The 23,676-nt window shown below is 39.9% G+C and overlaps 1 protein-coding gene across 4 annotated transcripts; it reads left to right on the plus strand.

The window, feature by feature from the left end:
- Positions 1-1,762: 1,762 nt before the first annotated feature.
- LOC109288140 (phospholipid scramblase family member 5-like) lies at positions 1,763-23,409 on the plus strand. 4 transcript variants are annotated; one of them, XM_019503544.1, is made up of 10 exons: positions 1,763-1,978; positions 2,313-2,550; positions 6,673-6,824; positions 11,389-11,431; positions 12,406-12,433; positions 12,539-12,626; positions 17,115-17,276; positions 20,754-20,915; positions 22,080-22,162; positions 22,247-23,409. In XM_019503544.1, exons 2-9 carry the CDS (start codon positions 2,538-2,540, stop codon positions 22,116-22,118), a joined length of 687 nt encoding a protein of 228 aa, XP_019359089.1. In that variant the 5' UTR covers positions 1,763-1,978; positions 2,313-2,537; the 3' UTR covers positions 22,119-22,162; positions 22,247-23,409. The 4 variants fall into 4 exon arrangements, 3 of the variants coding, with proteins under 3 accessions (XP_019359089.1, XP_019359087.1, XP_019359090.1); XR_002095072.1 differs by lacking the exon at positions 22,247-23,409 and adding an exon at positions 21,379-21,452 and having other exon boundaries at positions 12,406-12,626; positions 22,080-22,163; XM_019503542.1 differs by having other exon boundaries at positions 12,406-12,626.
- Positions 23,410-23,676: the final 267 nt, after the last annotated feature.

Genomic DNA, 23,676 nt, shown 5'->3' on the forward strand with positions numbered 1-23,676 from the left:
TCAGCTCAGGCTGGGCAAGCTGGCAGCTTGTGAAAGGAGCAGCTTGTTGCTGCTGGCTTGCCCTTCCCCGCTCTCTCCCTAATGACAGCCGTGATTGCATGAAAAATGAACCCTAGAGAACACAAGCTCCCTAAGGCACTCTAAAGCAGGGCACCTTCCTCTGATGCCTCATTTGAGGAGGGTTCATTTTTCACATGATCATCCACTTTACTGTGTCACGGCATGGCTGTAGAGCACTTTCAGGGGCCCAGTCATGCAAAAAATGTAATTTTTGCCTGTGCCCTAAATGACAGCTGTCAATCAGAAGAATTTCTGAGTACTTACAGATTGCTTTTGTAGAGATCATCTGTCCATTACCAAAATTCAGCTTCCTCTGATACGAAATATGGTGGCTATTCTAAATGCTTGCCAATCAGGTTTTGGAAGGAGACAATGTAACACATAATTTGGTCCTTTGATATTGCAGGGAGATTTTAAGTAGGTGGAAACTGATACTGGAAAATTCCATCTTTCGAAAGAGAGAGAAAAACAAACGTTTCACCTGTTGTTGCCCCTAAAGAATCCCCTAGTATCTTCCATACAGTCAGTTTGACACGTATTTTTACTTCTCTTTAAATGTATTTTAGATGAATGAAAAGATCTTTTATTAAATTTATCTTTTTTCTTTAAACTTAAGATGTTGTGTTGTAGTATAAAGCAAATTCCCTCCCATTTTACTATGTGAGGTTCCAAAAAGTTGTGTAGGAATAATATTCTAGTTAGCAAGCAAATCTAGTTGATATATTTTAAAAACTGATTTTGCACATAGACTAGCATAGTTTTTATTTTGTTCTCTGGGCACTGGGGTAAACTTTTCCTACCATGTTTCAAGGCATATATGGGAATTTGGCACAATGTTCCCTAAAATGCATTTGAAAGATTGCTTAATGCTTTTTGGCAGGAGCTTTTCCTTTTCCTGTTTTTTCAAGCCGTTTAAACTGTATTTGTATTTATTATTTGCGTCTTCTACATTCTTCATTTGCATATTAATTGTAGGTTAGTATGAAGTCTATACATCATTTACATCTACCTTAGATGAGGCCAAAGCTTGGTCTTTTACCTAGGGATGAATTTCACCCACTGGACGGACAGAAACCCAAACAAGCCTCCCTCCCAATTCTATGGATTCAAGATTTTGTGATATCAAAAGAAAGAATTTATTTATCAGGGAGTGTTTGTGGTTACTGAGATGGCTTGGCTCCACTTCTTTGTCTCGCATTCAACACCATTCATCTGCGTCACTAAGGCAGCATTATGCTGTCTAGGCTTCTCCCCAACATGTAGCAAATTCTCCAGTGAATGACTGATAAATTCCCAGGCAGCTTTGCAAAGCTGAAACCTGCCACGTTACATGGGCAGTTTGAAGCCAATATGTTTACTATGATTAGAAGAATAATGGCCAGTAAACATCAGCCCGAGCTTGTGTATGTGGGTATGTGGAAGGGTAGGAGCAGTTCCTGCCTGTTCGGCAACTTCTCTGAAATGTTAACACTGTGTAAATCCTTTTCAAATAATAGGATTTGCTTGAATGTAAGAGCAGAATTTGGCCTACAATACTTTAATTCTCCTGACACTGTGCATAGACTGTACCACTTTAGCAGTCATGAATCATGTCTGTCTACAGATCACATGTGCATTATCACCATGGCGACTTAGGCACCTGAGGTAGAATTATGAGCTGGTAAGTCAAGGTTACTCTCGCTCACAGGCTTTCTCTCTCTCTCTCTCTCTCTCTCTCTCTCTCTCTCAGTGCAATGCAGGTGCTAATTAGTATTACATTTAGACATGGAGTTAGCTTCATCTTAAGCAAAATCTGCAATATTTTCATCTATTTAAACTAGCTCAAACATTTTACTCGCCACTGCAGATCATAGACTATAAATGGAGGGCATGCAATTTTCTTAATTTCATTTGGAGGAAATATCTGTGGCATAGGCAGGTAACTGCTACAAGTGTAAAATAAATAAAATAGAAAATGCTGAATATGTTTTTATGCCCTGAACTATAGAAATGCCATGGGTCAAAGAACCAGTCAGTCAGTTCCTTTGCCCTTAGTAGACGTCCTGGGACCATAAAACATGAAATGCAGAATTACCGTTTCCCTCGCAGAAGAATGAATACTTATATATCATGTGACAGAATGTTAGGTCTCATCCATATGTTTAAGCCAAAAGGCACATTAAAGTTTACTGTTTTATCTTCATGATATGACTTTCCTGTTTCCATTGGTGCAAATGACAAGAAAAACAAATAATGTTTTTCTTGTTTGTTAGCGTCATCTCCCCCTGTTGTCCACTGACCTAAAATGCAGCATTCTGAAAGATGAGAAAGGCAATGCATTTCCTCCCAGTTCTTTTGTAAGCTGACATGAAGTAGACAGACACCTTCTGAAGTTTTGTGCATGCTGTGCTCTCTCTCTCTCATTTTTCCTTTGCTGCAACAAGAAAAGCCTTTTCTTTTAACCTGGCTTCCTTTGAAGAAGTGACTCAGGCAGCTTCATGGCCTCTCAAGGTAAGTGCACGTATAGTCTGTATTTTTAGATCATGTTTACAGAAAACTACAGTCTTGTGAATTTCAGCAATCAGCAGTGTAATGAAATGAGAATTGCAGACTAAAATCACATCATCCAAACAAGGTGGTTTTGACTCTTTAATTTTTCAGCACGTGAAAGGCTCCTAAAGAGGATAAAATCTAAAATAGACTGTTATTTGGATAAAATACATTGCCAAATGTAACACTACACTCAATCTGAGATGTGTGTATTCATCTATCTGTGCTTGTATGTATCAGCGTAGTTAGCACAGAATGCATGAGAAGGGTATGTACTGATTCCAAGGTTAACATAATTTGTGCACACCTCTTCCATGTTCTACTTTGAAAATACTGTATCAGCAGACTGTTCTCATTTTCAGCACTGGACACAATCCTGTTACAATGTAGCAAAATAAATCACTGAAGATTAATTTAATTTAGTGAGATTAGCTATGTTTGAGCTCATTCTCGTCATGTCTTGTCTTTAGTTTGAGCCAGCTGGGATTTCAGAACTACAAGTGAACATTGCAGTCAGTTAATCTAAAAATCCTTCCAAGTCCGTTTTGCACATGCTACCAAATGATACAACTAAACAGAAAGCACCAGAATTTGGCTGTCCTTCATGTCCTTCCAACAGTCACCTTACAGAGTTTCATAGGTGTGCTGGGAGCAGAATTTGGCCCAGCTAAGAGTTGAAGCAGTTTGATATTTAGGTTTGCTATAGTGGTTCCCCATCTTTTTCCTAAAAATATAGGCAGCATGATGCCAAGTATGTTCTTGAACCCCAAGCAGATTTTTAAGGCACTGTTGTTTTATGTTTTGGGGTCATATTCTTCTCTTGGTGGGTAAGAACTTGTATACCTCTACAGAAGTTTTAGAGAAGAGCAGTAGTTAGCAGAAGCAGCATAGCCCTCAAGCACAGACTTTCCACAATAAAAGAGCATAGTAATATACTTCTAGATATAATCAGTATCTCTACAAATTATGATTATGTAGTGCACTCTGTTTATCATAAAGGCGTTTCAGGTTCAAATACCATAAGTCAAATAGAAAACATACATATAAATTGGGAAAGCCTCAAAGTATATTATGTGTTCATTAATATTTCCTATTTGATTTTTTGAAAACTTAAATTTAACTAGCAAACCTGAAGTCAATAATTTTTCTTATTATTCAAGATTAGTGCTAGTACATGGCCAATGAAGCTTCTTGGCATTTCATGTAACAAGAGTTACAGCAGTAACACTACCCTATGAGGTAAAATGATGCTGAAGAAGGTATAAAATATTTATGACAGGGTTATACATATTTTAAAAGCCAGATACAAATTCAAAGGGGTTATATCTTCTTCCTGTGGTCTCAAACTTTGAAAGAAAGCAGTAGCTGCAAAGATAAATTAAGATCAAAATATGATTAAACGATGAATCAGCGACACTATGTTCAAATACTGCTAAAGGATCTCATTTAAACCCACAAAGGCACATGAAAACTTCAGATTTAAAGCCAAAACTCTTTCTGGAACTAAAACCCAGTTGTACCTAAGCTTTATCATGCAAATGATAGAAAAAGATCTTTTGGGGGCCCTTTGCATTATCTAAATGCACAGATTTAGTTTAATCAAAAGGGTTAAATTATGTATAGACAATAGGCTTCATTGGGTACATTTATTTGTGCAACTAGAGCGGCTGAATAAACTCCAGTGCAGTTTGCACGAGAGTTTATTGCTCCTGGGCAGAGCATTTACATGTGCACCCAGAACTGCAGCACATAGAGCAAGGGCAGTGCAGTCCTGGCTAGCAAGAGGCCCAGGAGGTTAACTTGCCAGTGTCGAGCTGCTCTGCCCTAGTTCAACATGCTGGAGGGGTGGGGGCTGGCTGGGGCACAAAGGTGCTACAGTGCAAGGCTAGCCAGCAGGCAACTGCCACACTGTAGTACCCTTGTGCTCCAGCCAGCCCCTGTCACCATCTACACGTGCATTGCTATGCATTAAATAACTCTGCCATAGCATAGTACTTGTGTCAGGCAGTACTATTTTACAGCAGAGTTAGTTTACTCTGACCTAATAGTGACGTATGTGTAGACAGTGACACTTTACTGCAGAGCTAATTAGTCAGCTCTACAGTAATGTGCACCTATGGATGCCCCCATTGTGTTTTCAACTATACCAGTATAACTGATGTAAGTTTCCGGAGTTAATATATGTGCACTATTGGAAGGACCAGTATCAGAATCAGGCTTATAGAACAATTTTTTCACTGCTATTTCCATGACACCATAATGATTTTATTAGACACAAACCTGCAACCACTTACTATTGTAAGTAGTTTCAGTACCTTAAATAGAACTACTCAAGGTAATGAGCAAATAATGCCAAATAGTGTTTCCAGGAACAGGCTGAAAGAATACCCATTGATGAAGGCTGTTTCCCCTTAGTGTAACTTTATTTTTTCAGTGGAGTCACACTACTGAGGCTACAACTATTTTTTTAAAATCAGTATGGAGAATCATACATGGCAAAAGCAGTTTTAGAGCTGTGGTTCTCAATCTTCTTTGTACCAGGTCCCATTTGTAAACATCAGTGGTCAGTCCCAACCCAGTGCCCTTCACTCCCAATCCACTGACCCCTGCCCCAAGCCTACTGCTCACACGATTCCAGCTGAGGACTAACCAATGCAAAGAGCATTACTATCACTTGCCATTTTATATACAGTACTCCTGGTAAAGCAGCCCACAATTGCAATTGGTGGTTTTTCGGTTTTGTTTTGCAACTGTAACACAGAGTTCACTTGTATTCCTATCCTCCTTGGGAATGAACTTTTGTTATGTATCACAGTGTATGTATATATTATTGTTGAGCAGTTTAGGCCCATTTTTTCTAATGTCAATACTCTCCTGTTAAAAAAATTGCCCATCTCTCCCCCCGCCCCAACCTGTTATTTATTTATAAAGCATAATCCCTGTTTTAATGCCCCCGCCAGGGGTGAGGCAGGAGGTGGGCACATGGGGAGGGGGTGTGGGTGTGGAAGATGGGGTTGGGGCCAAGCAGCCCCTTGCATGCTGGAACTCCGCCAGCCTGCAAAGGAAAAGTCATGGTTTCCCATGTTTTTCTCCTTTAAAGGAGAATCCATTTTTAAAGTTTGTTGATCCATTTTTAAAGTCTGTTCATGACCCTTTCATATATTCTTGTAACCCATTTTGGGTTGTGATCCACTGGTTGAGAAGTGCTGATTTGAAGTACCTTATTATAGATAATTCATTTTCTTACTAAAATGTTATCTCAGATTATGTGATAATACACATTATGCACCAAGCAATATTAATGACATTACATGCCAAGTAGTGTCAATATATTAATTTGGAACTCTAGCTTATTTCCTTTAGGAAGATACTTGATGACAATTGGTTATCTTTGATGCAATCCTGTTTATTCACAAACAGAGTACAAAGTCCTGTTTTTTTTCTATTCCTGATCCTGATAGGAATCAAACATGGCACACTGTTCCAATCCTGCTTCCAGTCAGCCCTGAGCCCAAAAGTCATTTCTTAGCTTGTTCTCAAAACCACACAACAAGTGCTTCCCTAGCTGTCCCTGCTGCTTTTTTAATTTCTTCTCTGTGAGTTTCTGTGGTGTTTTTCCTGTTTTTATAGATACATGCTTGGCTCAAATTAACTCTCCAGTCTCCTGCATTTTGTATTCAACCCCTCTACCTATGTAGCTCAGATTCCAGACTGGCCTTCCATATGGCTTGGAGCTCTGCTAGCTTCAGTTCTCATATTCCACAGAATAGAGTGAAAGCTTCTGGTATTTATCCTGGCTGAAACCGGGCAATAGGTGTCTATGAGGCTGAACACAATAGTGTAATGCACACATATATACTCTTTTTCTCTCATTCTGTTCCCATGAACATAATTGTATGTGTATATTTTTCAAAACACTGCAAAGAGCCACCATTCCTGCAAGTGTCTCAGGTTTGGTATTCTCAGTGAAGGCAGTAACTAAATGAAACATATAGAGAATATATAGTCATCTAAGCATCATGTCATCATGTGCTAATCATCCAGCTTAATCCTGCATTAATGGGTTTTTTTCCTTTTCTGCAGATCCTCAAGGCCACCCGAACAAAATCATTCAGGATTATCTTCCTGGTTCTTCAGACCTTCCTGACCAAAATAAGTCTATTGTACCAACAAGTGCCTGGAAACAAGCATCACCCCCTCATGACTTGCCTCCTGGCCTGGAATACTTAAACCAGGTCCTGTCGTCTTTCCATAGATTTCTTCAATAGCTTATGCTTGTGGGGTTTTTTTAAAATAACTTCAAAATGAGTTTAGAATTGGAAGAAAGGCCTTCCCTATGTTAATGCTCTTCATTCATCCTCCAATAAGTGAACACAGCAGTTTTCGTTTCCCCCTCCCCTTCCACAGGTCATTATTTCTCTTTTTTTCCCCTTTATTTAGTAAAGGCCTGTTTCTATAGAAACCATTACCAAAACTCTTATTCGCCTCAGAGGGGTATAAAACAAGGCTATGTGAGGTGGGACTTTCATCTTCCATCCCATATGTACACATCTGGAATAAGTGTAGGACTGTAAAGGGAAAATAACTATCTGCTTCTTTCTTACCGCAGCAGACCCATTAAATGAATGCACAGTAATCTACTAATCTGTGGGAGTTGGGATATCAGAAAACAATACAAAAATATATTTGGCAAATAGGCAGAAAAATTAAAAAAACAACAATCAACTGCTATCTTATAAAATGAGTAAATGTTACTATCTCTTTTAGTTTTAGGTACCAGGATATCTCGTAGATTTCTATGGTTATATATCACATGCAAATTGTAGTATCCTATATTAAAGGCGTATAAATTGTTCATAATCTTCAAAAATATTTCCAGGAATGTATGTCTAGGGCATATCTGTGTACAGGACAGAACCTAAAGAAACATAGGCCTGGAAAGGACTCAAGGATCATCTGCTCCAACCCTAAACTAGTTCAGGATGTGCTATTCTTAAAGCACCCTAGCCATATGTTTATGTAGCCTCTTGAAAGCCTGTAGTGAAGGATATTCTACAGTTTTCCTGGGCAAATTCTGTAGACTGCCTCATTCTGTTGGAGTATGGTATAGTGTTCAGTTTTGGCCAAAGGGGTTTGTGGGCTTATTTTATTCTTTTACTGGATGATATAAGAAGGCTGCCCTACATGAACAACTGGTGCCTCATGAGACTGGGGGGGGGGGCACCATGGCGGTGAGCAGTGATCAGCTCCCCGATCACCACTCACAGCCGCCGGCGTTGGTGTTGGCAGCAGCAATCGGGGACTGCCTGCAGGCAGAGTTGTCAGCGGTGGGTGCCGGTCTTGTCAATAGTGGGAGGAGGGGTGGTGAGTGGCAACCACCCACAGAAGCTGGTGGCGGCTTTGGTGGTGGCCAATCTTAGGGGGGGCACATGCCCCACTGTGCCCCCTCTATGCATCACCTATGCTGCCCTGATACATGTTTTGATCAGGAGCATAACCTGAATGGAGACAGATGGGAGGCAGGGGATCTCTGCTGATGCCCAGGGCTCCAAAATCCTAGTTATGCCTCTCAGTCTAAAAGTAAGAAAGCTTTTTTGAGATGTAGTCTAAATCTACTTTGGTGCCATCTCTTTGCAGCAAGGAGGAACTGGTTCTCCATCTCATTTATGATAGAGAACACTGGTATCATTCCCTACTCCCTTAATCTCCCTCTCTTCAAACTAAATATACCTAGTTCTCTCAACCCTTCCTCATACAGCTTGTATTCCAACTCCTTTATCAGCTTTGTTGCTCACTTCTGGATTGTCTTCAGTTTTTCCATAATCTCTCTAAAATACAGAAGCTGGTACTGCTCACAAGATTCCAGCTAAGGACTAACCAATGCAAAGAGCATTACTATCATTTCCCATATTATATACAATACTTCTAGTAAAGCAGCCCACAATTGCAACTGGTGGTTTTTGGTTTTGTTTTGCAACTGTATCACAGAGTTCACTTGTATTCCTATCCTACTTGGGAATGAATTTTTGTTATGTATTACAGTATATTTATATATTATTATTGGTCAGTTTATGCCCATTTGTTCTCATGTCAATACTCTCCTGTTACAAAAATTGCTCATCTCTCCCCCTGCCCCACCCTGTTCTTCATTTATAAAATGTAATCCCTGTCTTAATCCCTGGTTTATTATCTTGACCATAGCACCGCACTAAAATGGCCATGTTGGGAGCTTCTTTCCTCACAAAGTGCAAAAATACAGAATGGGAGATAATTATCTAGCTCCAGCTGGCTATGAAGGCTCTGGGAGCTTCAGTGGATCACAGATGTCTGACTTGCATTTAAACTTGTAAAAATATGACCAGTAACTTTATAACCTCAGTTTATTTAGGCTACACCAATATAACTGGCATTCCTTTAAAAAGTGAAATAGTACATAATTAGTCTGCTATAAATAATTTTAACAGAACCTGAGGTCAAGAGGGCTATGTAGACACTTATAAACCTTAGAGCTTTAGATATTTTAAGATGAAATCTGAAAAATCTCCTTGATTCTTGCCTGTCCTGATAAATGATATATCAGGGCAGCTTTCTTACAGAATCTAATAAAAGAATAAAATAAGACCACAAAACACTATTATCCTTACCACTCTATCCAAGTGTTTATGCACTGTATGTAGCTAACTAATGCATATGCTTTTAATAGCCCAACCTCATTTTTTTTTATCTTGTGAAAAACTGCGTTAGGAGATGAACTCAGCATTTAACTATTGGGACACTCCTGCAATCTTCAGGATGGTTAGCAACCTATAAACTATTGCTTTTTATCACAGCAAAGCTCTATACTAAACTCGCTTAAGCTGAAAGAGTTTCTGTTATGTCTTAAGAAATTTAAACTGCAAGTAATGTGTGTGCTTGGGAAAATGTTTTTAAATACAAATGCCTTATTCAGAAATCACTTACTGGAGTGTGTGTTTCAGAGATAAGTGAAAGGGCTACAGAAGCTTCCTCACCAGCTTCTGTCTGGAAACTGGACCAGTCCCAAGAGGTGATTAGAAGTGATGAATGGCTGCAAACTGCTTGAATATTTATCAGGCAAAGTGTGCCAAAATAAAAGCAGTACACAAATGCCGAGCATGATAATTCCATAAGGTCATCAATTCTTTCTTCAGCCATGACAAATATTTGGTTATTGGAATTTAAGGAGAATAAAAGGAGGGAGGTCTTAATTTGCAACTTGGTCACCTACAGCTGTAATTGACACTGAAGTAACATTATATTGATATTAATCAAAGTATTATCTTCCCCCATCCCCTCCACCCACTCCTCTCCTCTCCTCCTTGGACACACACTTCCCAGAAGAGAATAAGGCTTGAGAGACCATAATAAACTACTGCAGCAGCTCTGAGGAGGGGAGTCAAAGACACAAGGCAAATATTCAGTGTTTTTCCTGGGGTTAAAGTCTATGTTCCACTTGTATGCTAAGGAATTATGTAATCAAGTTGACTGTATTAGGCCCCAATATAAATGCAGAAGTCAGCATTTTTTTTCTTTAGACTACAATCTTAAATGTAGTATGATAGTGTGATATGGTTATGCTGCCTCCTTGCTTTCAGCATGGCCTTGTATGTGCCAGCTGGGGACTCATTCATATTGGAGGAATTCTCATTAAGGGAGACAGGGCTGCAGTACATGCAGAACAGCAAGAAGGGGTTGGAATGAGGGAGAGAGTCGGGCTCTGTATCTTTCTATAAATTGCTGGTGGCCTTATTTTGCACCTGTGGAACTCACATGCTCATTGGTGTCAGGTACATGAATACAAAACATGAACATCACACTTTCTATCTCTATGGCCACTAGGGGTATGTGAAAAGCGCCCTATTCTATTCGGATTCAGCCCGAATCAGGGAGAGTGACTCAATTCATTGATTTGGATCACTATCCCTGATTCAATTTGGCTAAATCCGAATCTGAAAATTCAATGCTGATTCAGAGAATCAGAGATTCAGCTATAGACACAGCTTTCAATGTTTTTTCTACATATCTCAAGGTACCAGGCACAGCTTGTGAAGGCTGCAATGCTGGGGCAGATGGAGCATCCTACAGGAGCATGGTGGGGGCCCCCTGTGTGCTCGGCGGCAAACCTGGAAGTAGACCGGAAGTATTTCGCTGGGAGGTCCCCCTGCATCTCCCAGCTCGGCAATCAGCCGCAGGGGGACCCCAGGTGCCTCCCCACCCGACCAAGGAAACACCAGTCCCTGAGCTGGGGGGATATGGGGGGGGGCACCACCAGCGTGCTCTCTGATGGACCCCAAAGTGAACCGGAAGTGCTTCTGGTCCACTTCCGGGTCTGCTGCCGAGCGCGCTGGGGACCTCCCGTGCTTCTGTGGGACACTCCATGCACCCTAGCATCGCAGCATTCACAGGCCGCCTGGTACCTTGAGGTATGTAGAAAAAATATTTAAAGCTGTGTCTATGTCTAAATCATCAAATCTTTCTGAATCTCTCCAAATCTGATTCAATTCAGAGTGATTAAAGGGTCCTCTGATTCAGAGATTCGGCCACCAAATCTGGTCGAATCTCCGCCATATTGAACCAGGGACCAAAGCTTCGGACAGCCCTAATGGTCACCTTCTTCTTAAGTGAGTTTAATGCCTTTGTGAAATAGCAGGATTACTTAAGATTTTCCCAAATACCTCCAGTTTCTAGTGGGGCACTATGGTGATCAGTATAGCAGCCCCAAATCTCTTTAAAGTTGACTGGTTCTCATCAGGTTGTTTAATTTATTTTCACTTCTAACAGCTGGACCAGATAATCATTCACCAGCAGGTGGAGCTTCTTGAAGGTACAGTTTATTTGAGTTTAACTCTCACAATGCCAGCTTCCAGATACCTCTGAAACTGGAACATGAGTACAGGTCTGATCATATCCCACTGAATTCAAATTTTAACACTCTCATCAGCCCTCATAGGCAATAGATCAGGCCTCTGATGTACCAATAATTTGGTGAAAATTCATTTGGTTTATGATTGTTCTACAACAATAAAATTTCACTATAAATATCTACTCTAGCCATAAAAAATATCATCCTAAAGGAGTCAAATGGGACTTCTAACATGTATATAGTTACTCATGTTCATTAATATTTTTGGCACTGAGCAAATGTTATGCCTTTTAATTACAATTCTTATGTTGGCAAGAAAGCAGTCTTTGACCGGATAGGTTAAAGAAACAGATGAGCAGAAGTGATATGGTAATACATAATACTTCGTATTTACATACTGCTTTTCAAATTTTAAAGCAAGTGCAAGTGCAATGTCACGTTTCTTGTTTCATGGGGTTATTTTACATTGCAAATTGGCTTAGGGCCTGATCCTGACACATTGAAGTATATGGGAGTTTTGCCACTGAATTAGGGTAAAGTCATCACTAATTTGTTTCTATGAAAAGTAATGAGTCAAAACCAAACCTCTGGATATAAGCTCCAGATCTTCATCTGAAATTCCTAATCCATAGAATGAGGTGAAACTGAACTCTATGATCTGACAATTCCCACACTTGTTTCAAAATACAGATCAGAAATGCCCTAGTTGGGATGATCAGATTTAACTCATGACTGATTATTTTAGAATATTTACAGAATTGAGAATTGCATCTATTCAAAGGATTTTTCCTCCAAATGATCTCTGTTCTATTGAGCTTACAATATACATTGTAGAAAGGGATTAGAAGTGTGAATTTGGATCCAACCCTGGGTTTGATGCTTTTGGCTTAAATATATTTTACTAAGGTAACTTGCAATCTGTTTTGCTTTATTAGCCCTTCTTGGCACAGAGACATCCAGCAAGTATGAGATAAAGAACCATTTGGGAGAAAGACTTTACTATGCAGTGGAGGAAAATGGTTGCTTTGATCGCAACTTTTGTTCTCCTTTACGGTCTTTCACTATAAGGATTGCTGATAATGCTGGCCAAGAGGTGATTACTGTGAACAGACCCTTGAGATGTAACAGCTGCTTGTTCCCTTGCTTCCTGCAAGAGGTTAGTGAATGATAATAGCACCTTTCATCTAAGTGTCTCAAATTGTTTTACTAAGATTAATTAAACCTCACAAGAACTCCTATGAGGTAAGCATTATTATACCCATTTCACAGATATGTAAGATGTACAGAGGGAATTAAGTGCTCTGCTCAGTTTTATGTGGCAAAACAATTTTAGAAATGAAAAATGGAGAGTAATATGCTTTACAGATAACTGGACCATATATATCCTGCTTCTTTTTAAAAATGATCATTCCCTTAAAATGATTTCAGGAGTTTTCTAAAATTGGTAAAAGGTAACTGGTGAGGAAAATAATTCCTTAATGAAATACGACACTGTGAATACCAGGTAGCTAATGGCTAGATAGGAAGGTGTGACTTTGGGCTGCATTCAGATTGTGGAGATGAATTAACCATTTGCATATATGTTTTTGGCACACAATAGAGATAACCTGAATGATACAGTTAGAGAACTGGTACTCAACACTGATCATATATGCCCCAGTTCTGCTATGAGAAACATGCTAATGCCAGTTCTCAGGGGATGACTTGGATGTAATGTGTATAATGACTTGAGGAGAAGGCAGCATAGATTTACTTTTTATAGATTAACTAAACCAGAAAGCACAAGCTTTTGTAAGCATCAGCTTACTTCCCCAGATGCTGAGAAGGGACTGCAGGAAGCAGAGCTTCTAAACACAAAGCAGTGATTCAAATACAAGCAGTATTAGAGGAGCAGGGCCATCCTGTGCATGAAGAATCTGTATTTTGGTAGTTTGTTTCATTTTCCCTTTTTCAGTTTAAAGCAGCACAGCCATGTAAATTCATTCCAAGCCTCAGAATGAAAATATCGTGCTGTCTTTAAAATTCCACACTTCTCATATTTATTAAACATCTTAGGTAAAATCCCAGCTCTATTATTAGGAAATGGCAAAATTTGCTGATAAAACAATCAGAATATCATTGCATTGGCTGGCAGACTGCTTGCTCTTTGCTATGTTGTAAATACAAATGCAGCGATATCATGTATACTATATAAACCCAGATAATCCATTGATCCAGGCACCCAGGTAGATTGAAGGCAAATGGGTGGGTTTAAAATTGTAGGACATGTGTAGATGAAACAAGGGGCACAACACCTTAAAGTGGGTTAAATGCCTTTGCACCGTTTTAATTGTGTTGTTGTTTGCACACATCAGTGGCGTATTGTACAGTAATTCCAACCGCTGTAGCAAATTTGGTGGTATAATGTGCCTTAAATGAGTTGGGGCACAGCAAACTCTTCTGTGGAGTTTCAGTTTGCTTCCTTACAGCCGCAGAGCAAAGCACCAGGCTCCATGCAGCTCAGGGGCTCTTCAGGAAGCCCATGCAGGCAGCCTAGGAAAACAGACTCCACCCAAGAAAAGCAGCAAACCTGATCTTTTAATTTTTTTCCCCCTGGAGCCTGCCTGCCTGCCTGAGCTGTGTGGGGGCCCAGTGCTTCCCTCTGTGGCTGCAGTGCCCCCCAGGACCACCCAAGCCGGGTGCCTGTGGGTGGGTGCTGCCTGTGGGGGTGGGTGCTGCCTGTGGGGGGGGCTAGAGAGGCAGGTAAATTTGGGTGTGTGCATGACATGGGGATTTAAAGTGCCCTAAATTGAAGCGGTGTTTTTAAAAACCCACTGCTTCAATTTAGGGTCCCCATTTTGTCTACACACACCCATAGGCTACTACTATATTAAGTTGATCTACCAAGCATTTTTAAAGTTGGTTCAGTGAGAAGAGTCCAAGATGCCCACTAAGCATCCCTCTAATTCAGGGGTGGGAAAAATGCAGCCTGGGAGCTGGATGTGGCCTGCCAGATCATTCTATCTGGCCCGCAGGGTCTCTAAAAAATTTAGAAAATTAATATTTATCTGCCCTGGGCTGCCTGTCATGCGGCCCTCGATGGCTTGCCAAAACTCAGTAAGTGACCCTGAGCCCAAAATAATTGCCCGCCCCTGCTCTAATTCCATGTAGCCTACCCCTAGGCTCAGGCTTGAAATTCTCTCAACCTCCCCACTGTTGGGGGGAAGGGGTGTTGTACACACAGGGTGTAAAGTGTGAATTAAAAACAAGCGGGAATCTTAGGGGATAAGACACAATGCCGCATTTATTGAAAACATAAGACAAACAAAATAGAAGAAAGAACAACAGAAGATGGTGTTTCCTATTTCATACACTCACACATACATACCCATTTATTCATATACATGCAAAAGGAGATAGACAGACAGTCCTGAACATATCAAGAAATTACCAGTCCTTAAGATGCCAGCCAAGTTAACCATGAGGTTAAAGCCAGGTCTTTGTCGAATGCTGCTTCTTCTTCTTCTTTGCAGGACAGACCCAAAGCCCCTTTCTTCTTGTCCATCTTTATAGTGATTGTTCCCCATACAAGTCTATGGGTCTTACTGTGTCATGTCCCCTTGATGACGAAATGATCCTCCTTCTCAGTTACGAAGTTTTGATTGATGGACAGCAGGTCAGGCCCTATGGGTAGCAGGTCAGGCCCTATAAAGAGAAGCTAAAGGGCCTAAATCTATTTAGCCTCCACAAGAGAAAGCTGAGAGGGGACCTGGTGGCCGTTTATAAACTTACCAGGAGGGACCAGCAGGAATTGGGTGAGGCTCTGTTGCCCCAGGCACCACTAGGGTGTTACTAGAAATAATAGCCACAAATTGTTAGAGAGAAGGTTTGAGACTGGACATCAGGAGGCATCACTTTATGGTTAGGGCTGCCAGGCTCTAGAATGGACTCCCAAGGGAGGTGGTGCTCTCTCCTACTTTGGGGGTCTTCAAGAGGATGCTGGACAGATATTTGGCTGGAGTGTTATGACCCTGCACTTGTTCCTGCTCAGGGCAGGGGGTTGAACCTGATGATCTGTGTAGGTCCCTTCCGACCATAAGTACTATGAAACTATGACAGACTCTTCAGCTTTGTGGTCTGCAATTTCTTGCATTTGCTGTCAGCAATTTCTTCAGCCACTAAAACAAAACCTGATCTTGTATTTTGCAATCCTTAACTGCTGATCTTTGGACAGTGCTGTAACCTTTGACTGTTAAATCACAGAAGGCTATTTCTATCCTTCTAATCTGAGGTGCAAGACAATCTGTCTCAACATATGCATTTCCACACATACTGTTTATAATTTCATTACCTCTTTTCAAACTTCCCAGGCATACCACAGGCCTTTTATACACACTACTTCTTTTATACTATATTTAACCTACAAAATCACAAAACAAAATGACTGTTACACTTATGCTAAGCAATGTAAAAATCAAAATAGAGTCTCAACTAAGGCTAAATTACACAGTTATTTGAGCAAACTAAAATGGATATTGGTTATAAAATAATTAACAAAACTATAAAGGATATTATAAAGGAAATATCAAGAGTATATAAAGACAAATTAACTTGAGCCCAACAGGGGAAGGGCTGGGGGGAGAAAATACCCCAGCAACACAATGTCCATAAGCAGAATTCTACCAGGAGCAAGCTGGCCCTTTGGCCTTCGAGCTGCACTGGATACTGGACAACACCACCGATTACCTTTGTTTCACTTCTCCTGCAACTGAAAAACTCAGCAACTGAGAGCAGGGGACTTGAAGCTCCTGGACAACTGTTTAAATTATTTGCAGAGAGAAAGGAACGATGAGCCAATCAGCTCTTCTCTTCCCCCCAAGGGGAGGGATATTTCCTGTGTTCCACTTTCTCCATCTCTTTCTGGGGACTCTGCTTGGCTTAATGGCCACCAACTCTCCACTCTAACAAGATGGGTGGAAGGTATTCTATAGGACTAATTGCACTTATTTTTGCTTTACCTGCCACAGACAAATGGTAACTTTACAAGTGTAAATTCCACACTGTGACAGCAATGTATGTGAAAGATGGGACTATTACTGGAAGGCCTTCATTAGTGTGTGTCAGTATGACTTAGATGGTAGCACTCTTGACTGCCTCAGGAAGTTCAAGTACCACTCCAGGATTGTGTGGATGTGGTAAGTATATAGTACTAGGAGGCTGCTGCACTGTTACAAATGCACAGCTCCTTTCTCCCTCTCAGTTCCCCACGTATATTTGTAAAGCAGTCTGGAATGCCTTTACTGTGAAAGGTAAACATTCTGTTTCTGCATGCTGACTTCACTTAATGCAAGTGCATTATATAGTCACCTATGTACTTTGTCACTGAAATATTTTGATAAGCACTAAAGACCTACAGGCAGGAAAATCAACATCTCTGTATAAACAGACGTGATTACTATAAATACAGTTGCTTCTGCACAGTATATGGCTTTTCTTGGAGATTATGCCATAGCTATTAAGTTAATATTGTTTCCAAAGTATTTTAAACTATTATTAGGCAGCCTCAAAACCAAGGCTAGGATTCTAAATTGTATATTACAACCTAATGGCAATTCATCTTGTGAACTAACAATTGATGGTGCTGTATGATACTTCTGTCTAACAGCTAGAAGTTCAGTCCCCTCCTGGTACAATAGCAGGCTATGTTGTCCAGAACTGGGACCCTCTTCTGCCTAAATTCACGATAAAGAATGAAAGCAAAGAAGATGTATTGAAAATAATTGGTCCATATGCAACGTGTGGCTGTCTTGGAGATGTCGACTTTGAGGTAAGTTTCAGACTTTTGAGATTTTTTTTGTTTTGTTTTAAATTATGAGTAAATGTGTTAGTCAAAAATCTTGTGGAATTTCTAAAAATATTTATAAACTATTATAATGTGGAAACAAGATGTCAACAAGTCAGAATTTATAGTTCCTGGACTTGAATCCCAAGCTGGAAGTTGATTTCATAACATGTATTTCCTGGATAGGAATAACAACTGAAATAAAGGAAAAAACATTCTTGTGGAAGAAAGTCTGGCCTCACAGAAATCAATGAGAGCCCTGTCATTGACTTTGATAAGGTCAGGGTTTCATCTCATGTGCAGTCCTTAACATCTGATCCATTCACTTTATTGTGCTCGGAATCAGGTCCAAGAATAGTATTGCAAGCGACCATATCTATATTCTCTTTAACATAAGAAAAAGTAATTCTGAGAAGTAGTAGATGTAATATACAAAGGGCAAGTGTACACGTGCATTCATGTGCCATAACTACTACGCATTAAGTTTAGTACCTGTAATAACAGGTACATTACTTAATGCGCAATAATTGGCGCTACTACTCAGTAGTGCTAGCATGTGTCTTTTAAGTGACGCTTATGCACAGTAGACTAATTCTACTGTGTATTAGCATGGCTTTCACCATGATGTGCTAATGCACAGTAGAATTAGTCTACTGTGCTTTTACCATCTTGTATAGACATGCACCGTGTATATAAAACTATATACAATATGAATAAGGCAATAGAATTTGCTAGGATGATCAAAATACCATGGATTTTTTCCCGTCTATTCATTTGGTCCAGATTAAGGGACCCCACATAGCTTCTAAATTGGTCACATCCTATAGGGCCAGACCGAGAAACTTCAGAGGGATGTTACCTACAAACCTAGGTGTAAGTTATCAAATAAATGTCAGAAGCAAACAACCTGTGACACATTTGCCAGAAACAAAAGAAGGAATTCATTGTCCACAGAGATGATGCTTCTGCTGATGGGAGCTATTCAGAATTCTTTGGTCAAAGAACAAATCATTATGATAGAACAGGGGGAAAAATATTCCTATCCCCTGGTTTCCTCTAGTGTTACTGATATTTATAGATTTTTTAAGAGTGGATGTGGATGAAAACAAATATAACACCACAGAGTATATAAACAATAGGAGAAACCTGAGGGTATTGGTGAGAAGCCCCTAGTGTTAGAAGAAGCTGTAGATGGAAGGGAACCTACCACATCACAGCAAGTATCTTTGCTGGTAAGAGGCAGAGGTGACCAACTTGTGACCTTACTGTAGTTGTAGGTCTTTGTTATGGTATGGTGCTGCCCAAATATATGTGCTCCCTGCCAAGTGTAAGTTAAATTCCATTGATTTTACTCTGTTATTGAATGCCAAGTTGATAAAAATGTGCACATCTAACAGAGAAGTGTTGGGAAAGCAGAAAAGGTGTGGGTGGGGCAGCGATGGCAGGGAGGGAATCCAGTTCTCTTTGTAACCAAAAGGAAAGACATGCCTGTGCTATCAAATTTGAGTTCAGACCCAACAGTTGTGAACTTTGATGTATGCTGTTTTGTTATGGGCTCCTATCAACTGCATGCGGACCTTCACAATCTGTCAACCTGCTGAAACTTTGGAGACTAGTTTTGCACCCGTTGAACTCACTGGGGATTCTGTCACTGAATACCAAGTGGAGCACCATCAACCTGATTGTTACTGGTTGCAGAGACAGCAGATTTGTAAGGGAACCTAACATATGTCTGCACAACAGGCCTAATTAATCCAGATAGAGCACTGTGTTAATATAGCTCTACATTGGTTTCCTTTCCCCAGCACTCTCAGGCACTGCATTGTGCTGTGTAGACATACCCATAGGAGAAGGAAAGGGTCTTGGTACTGTAACAATCACAAAGATGTAAATAGACAGTTTCTAGGATTAAAAACTGCATTGTAGTTTGCACAAATGAAGGGAGGAACCCTTGACCAACTCCTTTTTCTCTTCTGGGCCCACATGATATGTGGTAACAGCTTTGACTGTTTAGCCTGCTTTTTATGATCATAAACTTAATGTTTCTGGATTATCTTTAAAAATATTGTTCTGAAAACGATGACCTTTGCTACAGCTTCGAATTTCATAGGCAAGAAGTGTCAAGCAAGGTGGCTTTATTATTATTATTTTGTGGTAGCAACTAATGGGTCCTACTCCATCTGTGGCACTTGAAATATAGGGTGTGTATAGCTATTTGCTGCACCTTAAGTACAGTTACAGGACTTTAAAGCTCCCTAAACACAGATGGGGAGTGGTGTGTACAGCCCCTTGCCACTTCTGGGAGCTGTGTAGGGAACGGGATGTAAGTAAATCAGGGTAGGGAGAAGAGTGAGCAGGATTGGGGCCGAGGGGGCAGCAGTTCTGTCAGGGGTAATTAGTGAGTCGAGGAGAAGGGGTTGGTGGGATGGGAGGTGCGTGCGGGGAGCTGGTGGGTCTATGAAGATGGGAGCCGCCTAACAGGGAGGAGGCAAGGCTAAAAATAGCCCAGTCAGGCTGGAGTGAGGTGGGAATAGCACAGCCCTAGGCAACTAGGGCTAGTTGCCCTAGGCAGCCACTGGGCAAGTGGCTGGGCTTTCCCAGACCTAGTGCTGTACTGCAAATGTGGACAGGAATTTGGGAGATCAGGTTATTCATTTCCTAGACTGGGTTAACCCTATCTTCATCTATCCTCGTGCAGCTCCTGAAGTGAACTAACTTAGATCATGTGTGCCGTTTTTCAACCAATTTAAGCTCTCTGAATGCCTTCACGATTGGGCATTTAACTCTGGTTAGGTTGAGCTAAACTTAACTCCTGTATGTACCCATAGACAATGGCAGTCCCTGTCCCAGAGAGCTTACTGTCTAAAAAGCAAGATGTATCAGATAGGTGAGACAAACAAATGAGGGTGGAAGAAATGGAGTAACAAAAATAATAACATGATTTGTTCCACATTCACGAACAAACAAGCAGCTTCCTGTTATTTCACAGAGGAAACTACGGCCCCTGGCACATTACATTTAAGACATGATTAACCAGTTAATCGTGTCTTACGTAGTTATCTGGCCACACGTTAATGCAATTAATGGTGTGTTAAAACAAGGAATAAGCCGCAAAGTTAACACAGAGAGTACCAAGTTGTTCAAAATGGTATTACAGACAAATTGGGGCTTTTTAAAAAGATTTCTCAAGTAGGACTTTAGTGATGTTTGGCTTTGTGTTGACTGTGCCTGGGAATTAATTTAATTCCCTTCTCTGGGCCCAATCTTCAGCTTGTATAAACTGGAAAAGCACCATTAAAATCAAGGGTACTATGCTGATGGAGAACAGCTGAGGATGTGACCGACTAAGAAAAGAATCACCACTAGTTTGGAACTGATTATGACCAATTCAGGGCATTGGTGGTATGTTGAATTGGTTAATGTTTGGGTGGCTTTTTTAAACCTTTATTTTCATGTGTGTAGGTAAAAGCTCTTAATGAAATATCTCCAATTGGCAAGATTTCCAAGTACTGGTCTGGATTTGTAAATGATGTCTTTACCAACACTGCCAACTTTGGGATCCAGATGCCAGTAGATCTTGATGTGAAAATCAAGGCTGTAATGATTGGAGCTTGTTTCCTTATAGTAAGTACAGAACGTCAAAGGGTTAAGCCCCAGCAAGCTGAGTGAACTGGGATCAAAATAACCATCATCTGTGGCAAAGCCCTAATCCTGCAACAGGGCTATGTCATTGGGCCTTGATGTACTTGCAGATGATACAGGATACAGAGCCAGTCTCAGACAATCAGTGTTTCAATGATAATTATCATCTGGTAGGCTTTTAGCCTTTATGGCTTTTGCTTTTATATTTTACTGATACTGAATACTTTTATAGTTACTTCATATTTGCCTTTCAGTTGAAATATTGTCATATGTTGCCTTATCTCAAGAATGTGATCACATACTGAGATACCTGACAGAAACCCAGATAATTTCAGGCAGCTGAATTAACTGGTGAATTTAAACTTGTCTGTGACTCAAGAGAAAAGAGTATTACATTCACTATTTATCAGTGTTTCAAAATTGTGAGCCCAATTCTCTCCTGCAGGTTACAAGCAACTGCCTCTGACCTCACTAGAGAGTTATTTGTATCCTGCAGAGGGAGAATACAGTCCCTGAAAGGTAAATACTTTGCTCTATCTATAGCTAGTCAGCACTACCTATAACTGATAAATGGTTAATAGTAATTTCCCTGGCCCATATGATTCTTCCTCTACAAATTCCATTGTAAAGTTAACCAATTATGTTAGCATATACAGAGAGAATTAAAACAACAAACATCATAGGCAAAGAGGGTTATCCTTAAGTTTGAAGTGCACATTTATAACAAATCAACGTTTGTCTTGTTTGATTTTATCTCCCTAGCCATTATATCTCGTGTCCTATGCAAATTGGTAAAGCTAAGATGGCCGCAGCATGATTTAAAAAAGATGCTAGGAAGATCAGCTTGGAGAAACTAATATAACAGACAAAGCTAGTTTGACTCTCTACTTCTGTTAAAAAGTTTGCTCAAAAAAGTTATTCAGATTTTTATTCTCACTCTTGGCTGCAGTAAAGATAGAAATGGAATCTGCATGACACTTAAGAATTTTAGATTGTCTTCTATATAACTCATTTCTCTGTGGCAGTGGTAGAAGCCTGTTGACCAAGCTAATTGATTTATGCAATAAAGTCTGTAAGTCTGCCTTTTGATATGAATTGTTCCCTTTTTTGTGTCTTCCTCACCATTCACAGTTTATTTATTTGTAGGACTTAATGTTCTTTGAGCATTCATTGGATGAACTGTAACAAGGAAGATGATAGAAACAGTAAAATATGCAGCATGTGTTTCAGTAAGTCAGAAAGAACATAAATTGATCTTCTTTCTTTGAAGACATGCATTAGATACTTTCTAATTCTTTTTCATTTTCTTCCAGAAATCCCTTGAGCTTTGGACATTATTTCTGACCTACACAAACCTGTGCTTTTTATAGCAAAAAAAGTTAATGATTTTGTTTATTAAAATGTATCTTATGTAAATAATAACTTTGCCATTTCAATTTCATGTGTGTTGTAGACAAGAATACAGATGCAGAAATGTTGCTTTGGAATGATGCTATTCTCTTTTGAAGTTCTTGCATGGGAAAGCATGAAAGGTTGTAACTAAGGCTTGTAGCATCACTGATGAAATTCTATGTTTAGAGAACCCTTTGAAGTTGGCAAGTCCTGGTACCAGCTATTAACCAAATGTGGGTGTTTTTTTCATTATTTCACATGATGGTTTCTGATTTGCTATTTAATTAATAGTAACAAATGCAGTATCATAGTAACAAATGCAGACAAATTGTCCAGCAGGGTATTTGATGATAAGTGTATTTTTATACGGGGACATTCAGGTACAAAGAAGCTACTTGTTTAGGTTTAAGAGATACTTGACAGCTAATGTTTGTAAGTGATGTGATTTTTTCAGAAATGGTAGCCTTAAATTAGGCTCCTAAGCCATGCTTAAACACATACAAACTAGTGGTGTAGATATATTCTTGAATTTCTTGGCCAACTATGCACACATGCACACATACACATGCATGTGCACACACAGTCATAAAATATTTAATATGCACAATACTGTTAAGTGTCCAAGAAGTTAATTTGCACCCTGTAATAGTGAAAAAATCCTTTGCTTTAATCCAGATTATATATACTGTGCATATATATATACTGCTAATTTATTAAACAAGTCAGCTCTTTTCTGAAGTCAACATAAAATAAATACATGCTTCTGGGCTAGCCTTTTGTACTTTTCCCTCTGGGACTAGGTAGACTCATGTATTTTCTTTGAGAGAATTCTGCAGTGGAAACTTTCTATTGGAAAGTATTGAATATCATATTTGTGTATTAAAAGATAACCTTACTGTTAGAGCTGCTCATATCCTGCTAAGATTGGTTACAGACATTTGCTCAGAATTTGAATTGCTCCTTATTTTTAGACAGAAGGTGGGGTAGATAGGCACCTTATGACTAACTGGCTGAATCTACACAAGATGCTAATACTCAGTTGTTGGTCTGGGTTCATTTAATATTTGTATAAACAAGTACTAAATGAATATGCAGTAACTGGAGTTACTCCACAGTTGCTCCAACAAATGCCTTTTTAGTGATGGTATTGTGCAGTTGCCTAATACTTCTGTGCAGTAGCATCATATCATGATTTTTTCCACCCAATACTACCGCACAGTAGTTTCGAGCTACTGTGCATCAGTGTCTCATATAGACGTGGCCACTAAGGTGCATTCCTACTCCGCTCTCTGCCTGACTTTAGGCTAACACAGCTAACTCTCTCTCTTTATTTTTTCCCTGATCATGCAGA

This window comes from Gavialis gangeticus, unplaced genomic scaffold (assembly GCF_001723915.1).
Source record: "Gavialis gangeticus isolate Ggan-Ray unplaced genomic scaffold, GavGan_comp1, whole genome shotgun sequence".
Lineage (NCBI taxonomy): Eukaryota > Metazoa > Chordata > Crocodylia > Gavialidae > Gavialis > Gavialis gangeticus.

Bases quoted from the DNA above. Each gene is read 5' to 3' on its own strand.
- LOC109288140 (XM_019503542.1), top strand. The intron at 11,432-12,405 runs GTACAGTTTATT...TTGCTTTATTAG, and splicing joins GCAGGTGGAGCTTCTTGAAG to CCCTTCTTGGCACAGAGACA. The intron at 20,916-22,079 runs GTAAGTACAGAA...ATTTATTTGTAG, and splicing joins TTGGAGCTTGTTTCCTTATA to GACTTAATGTTCTTTGAGCA.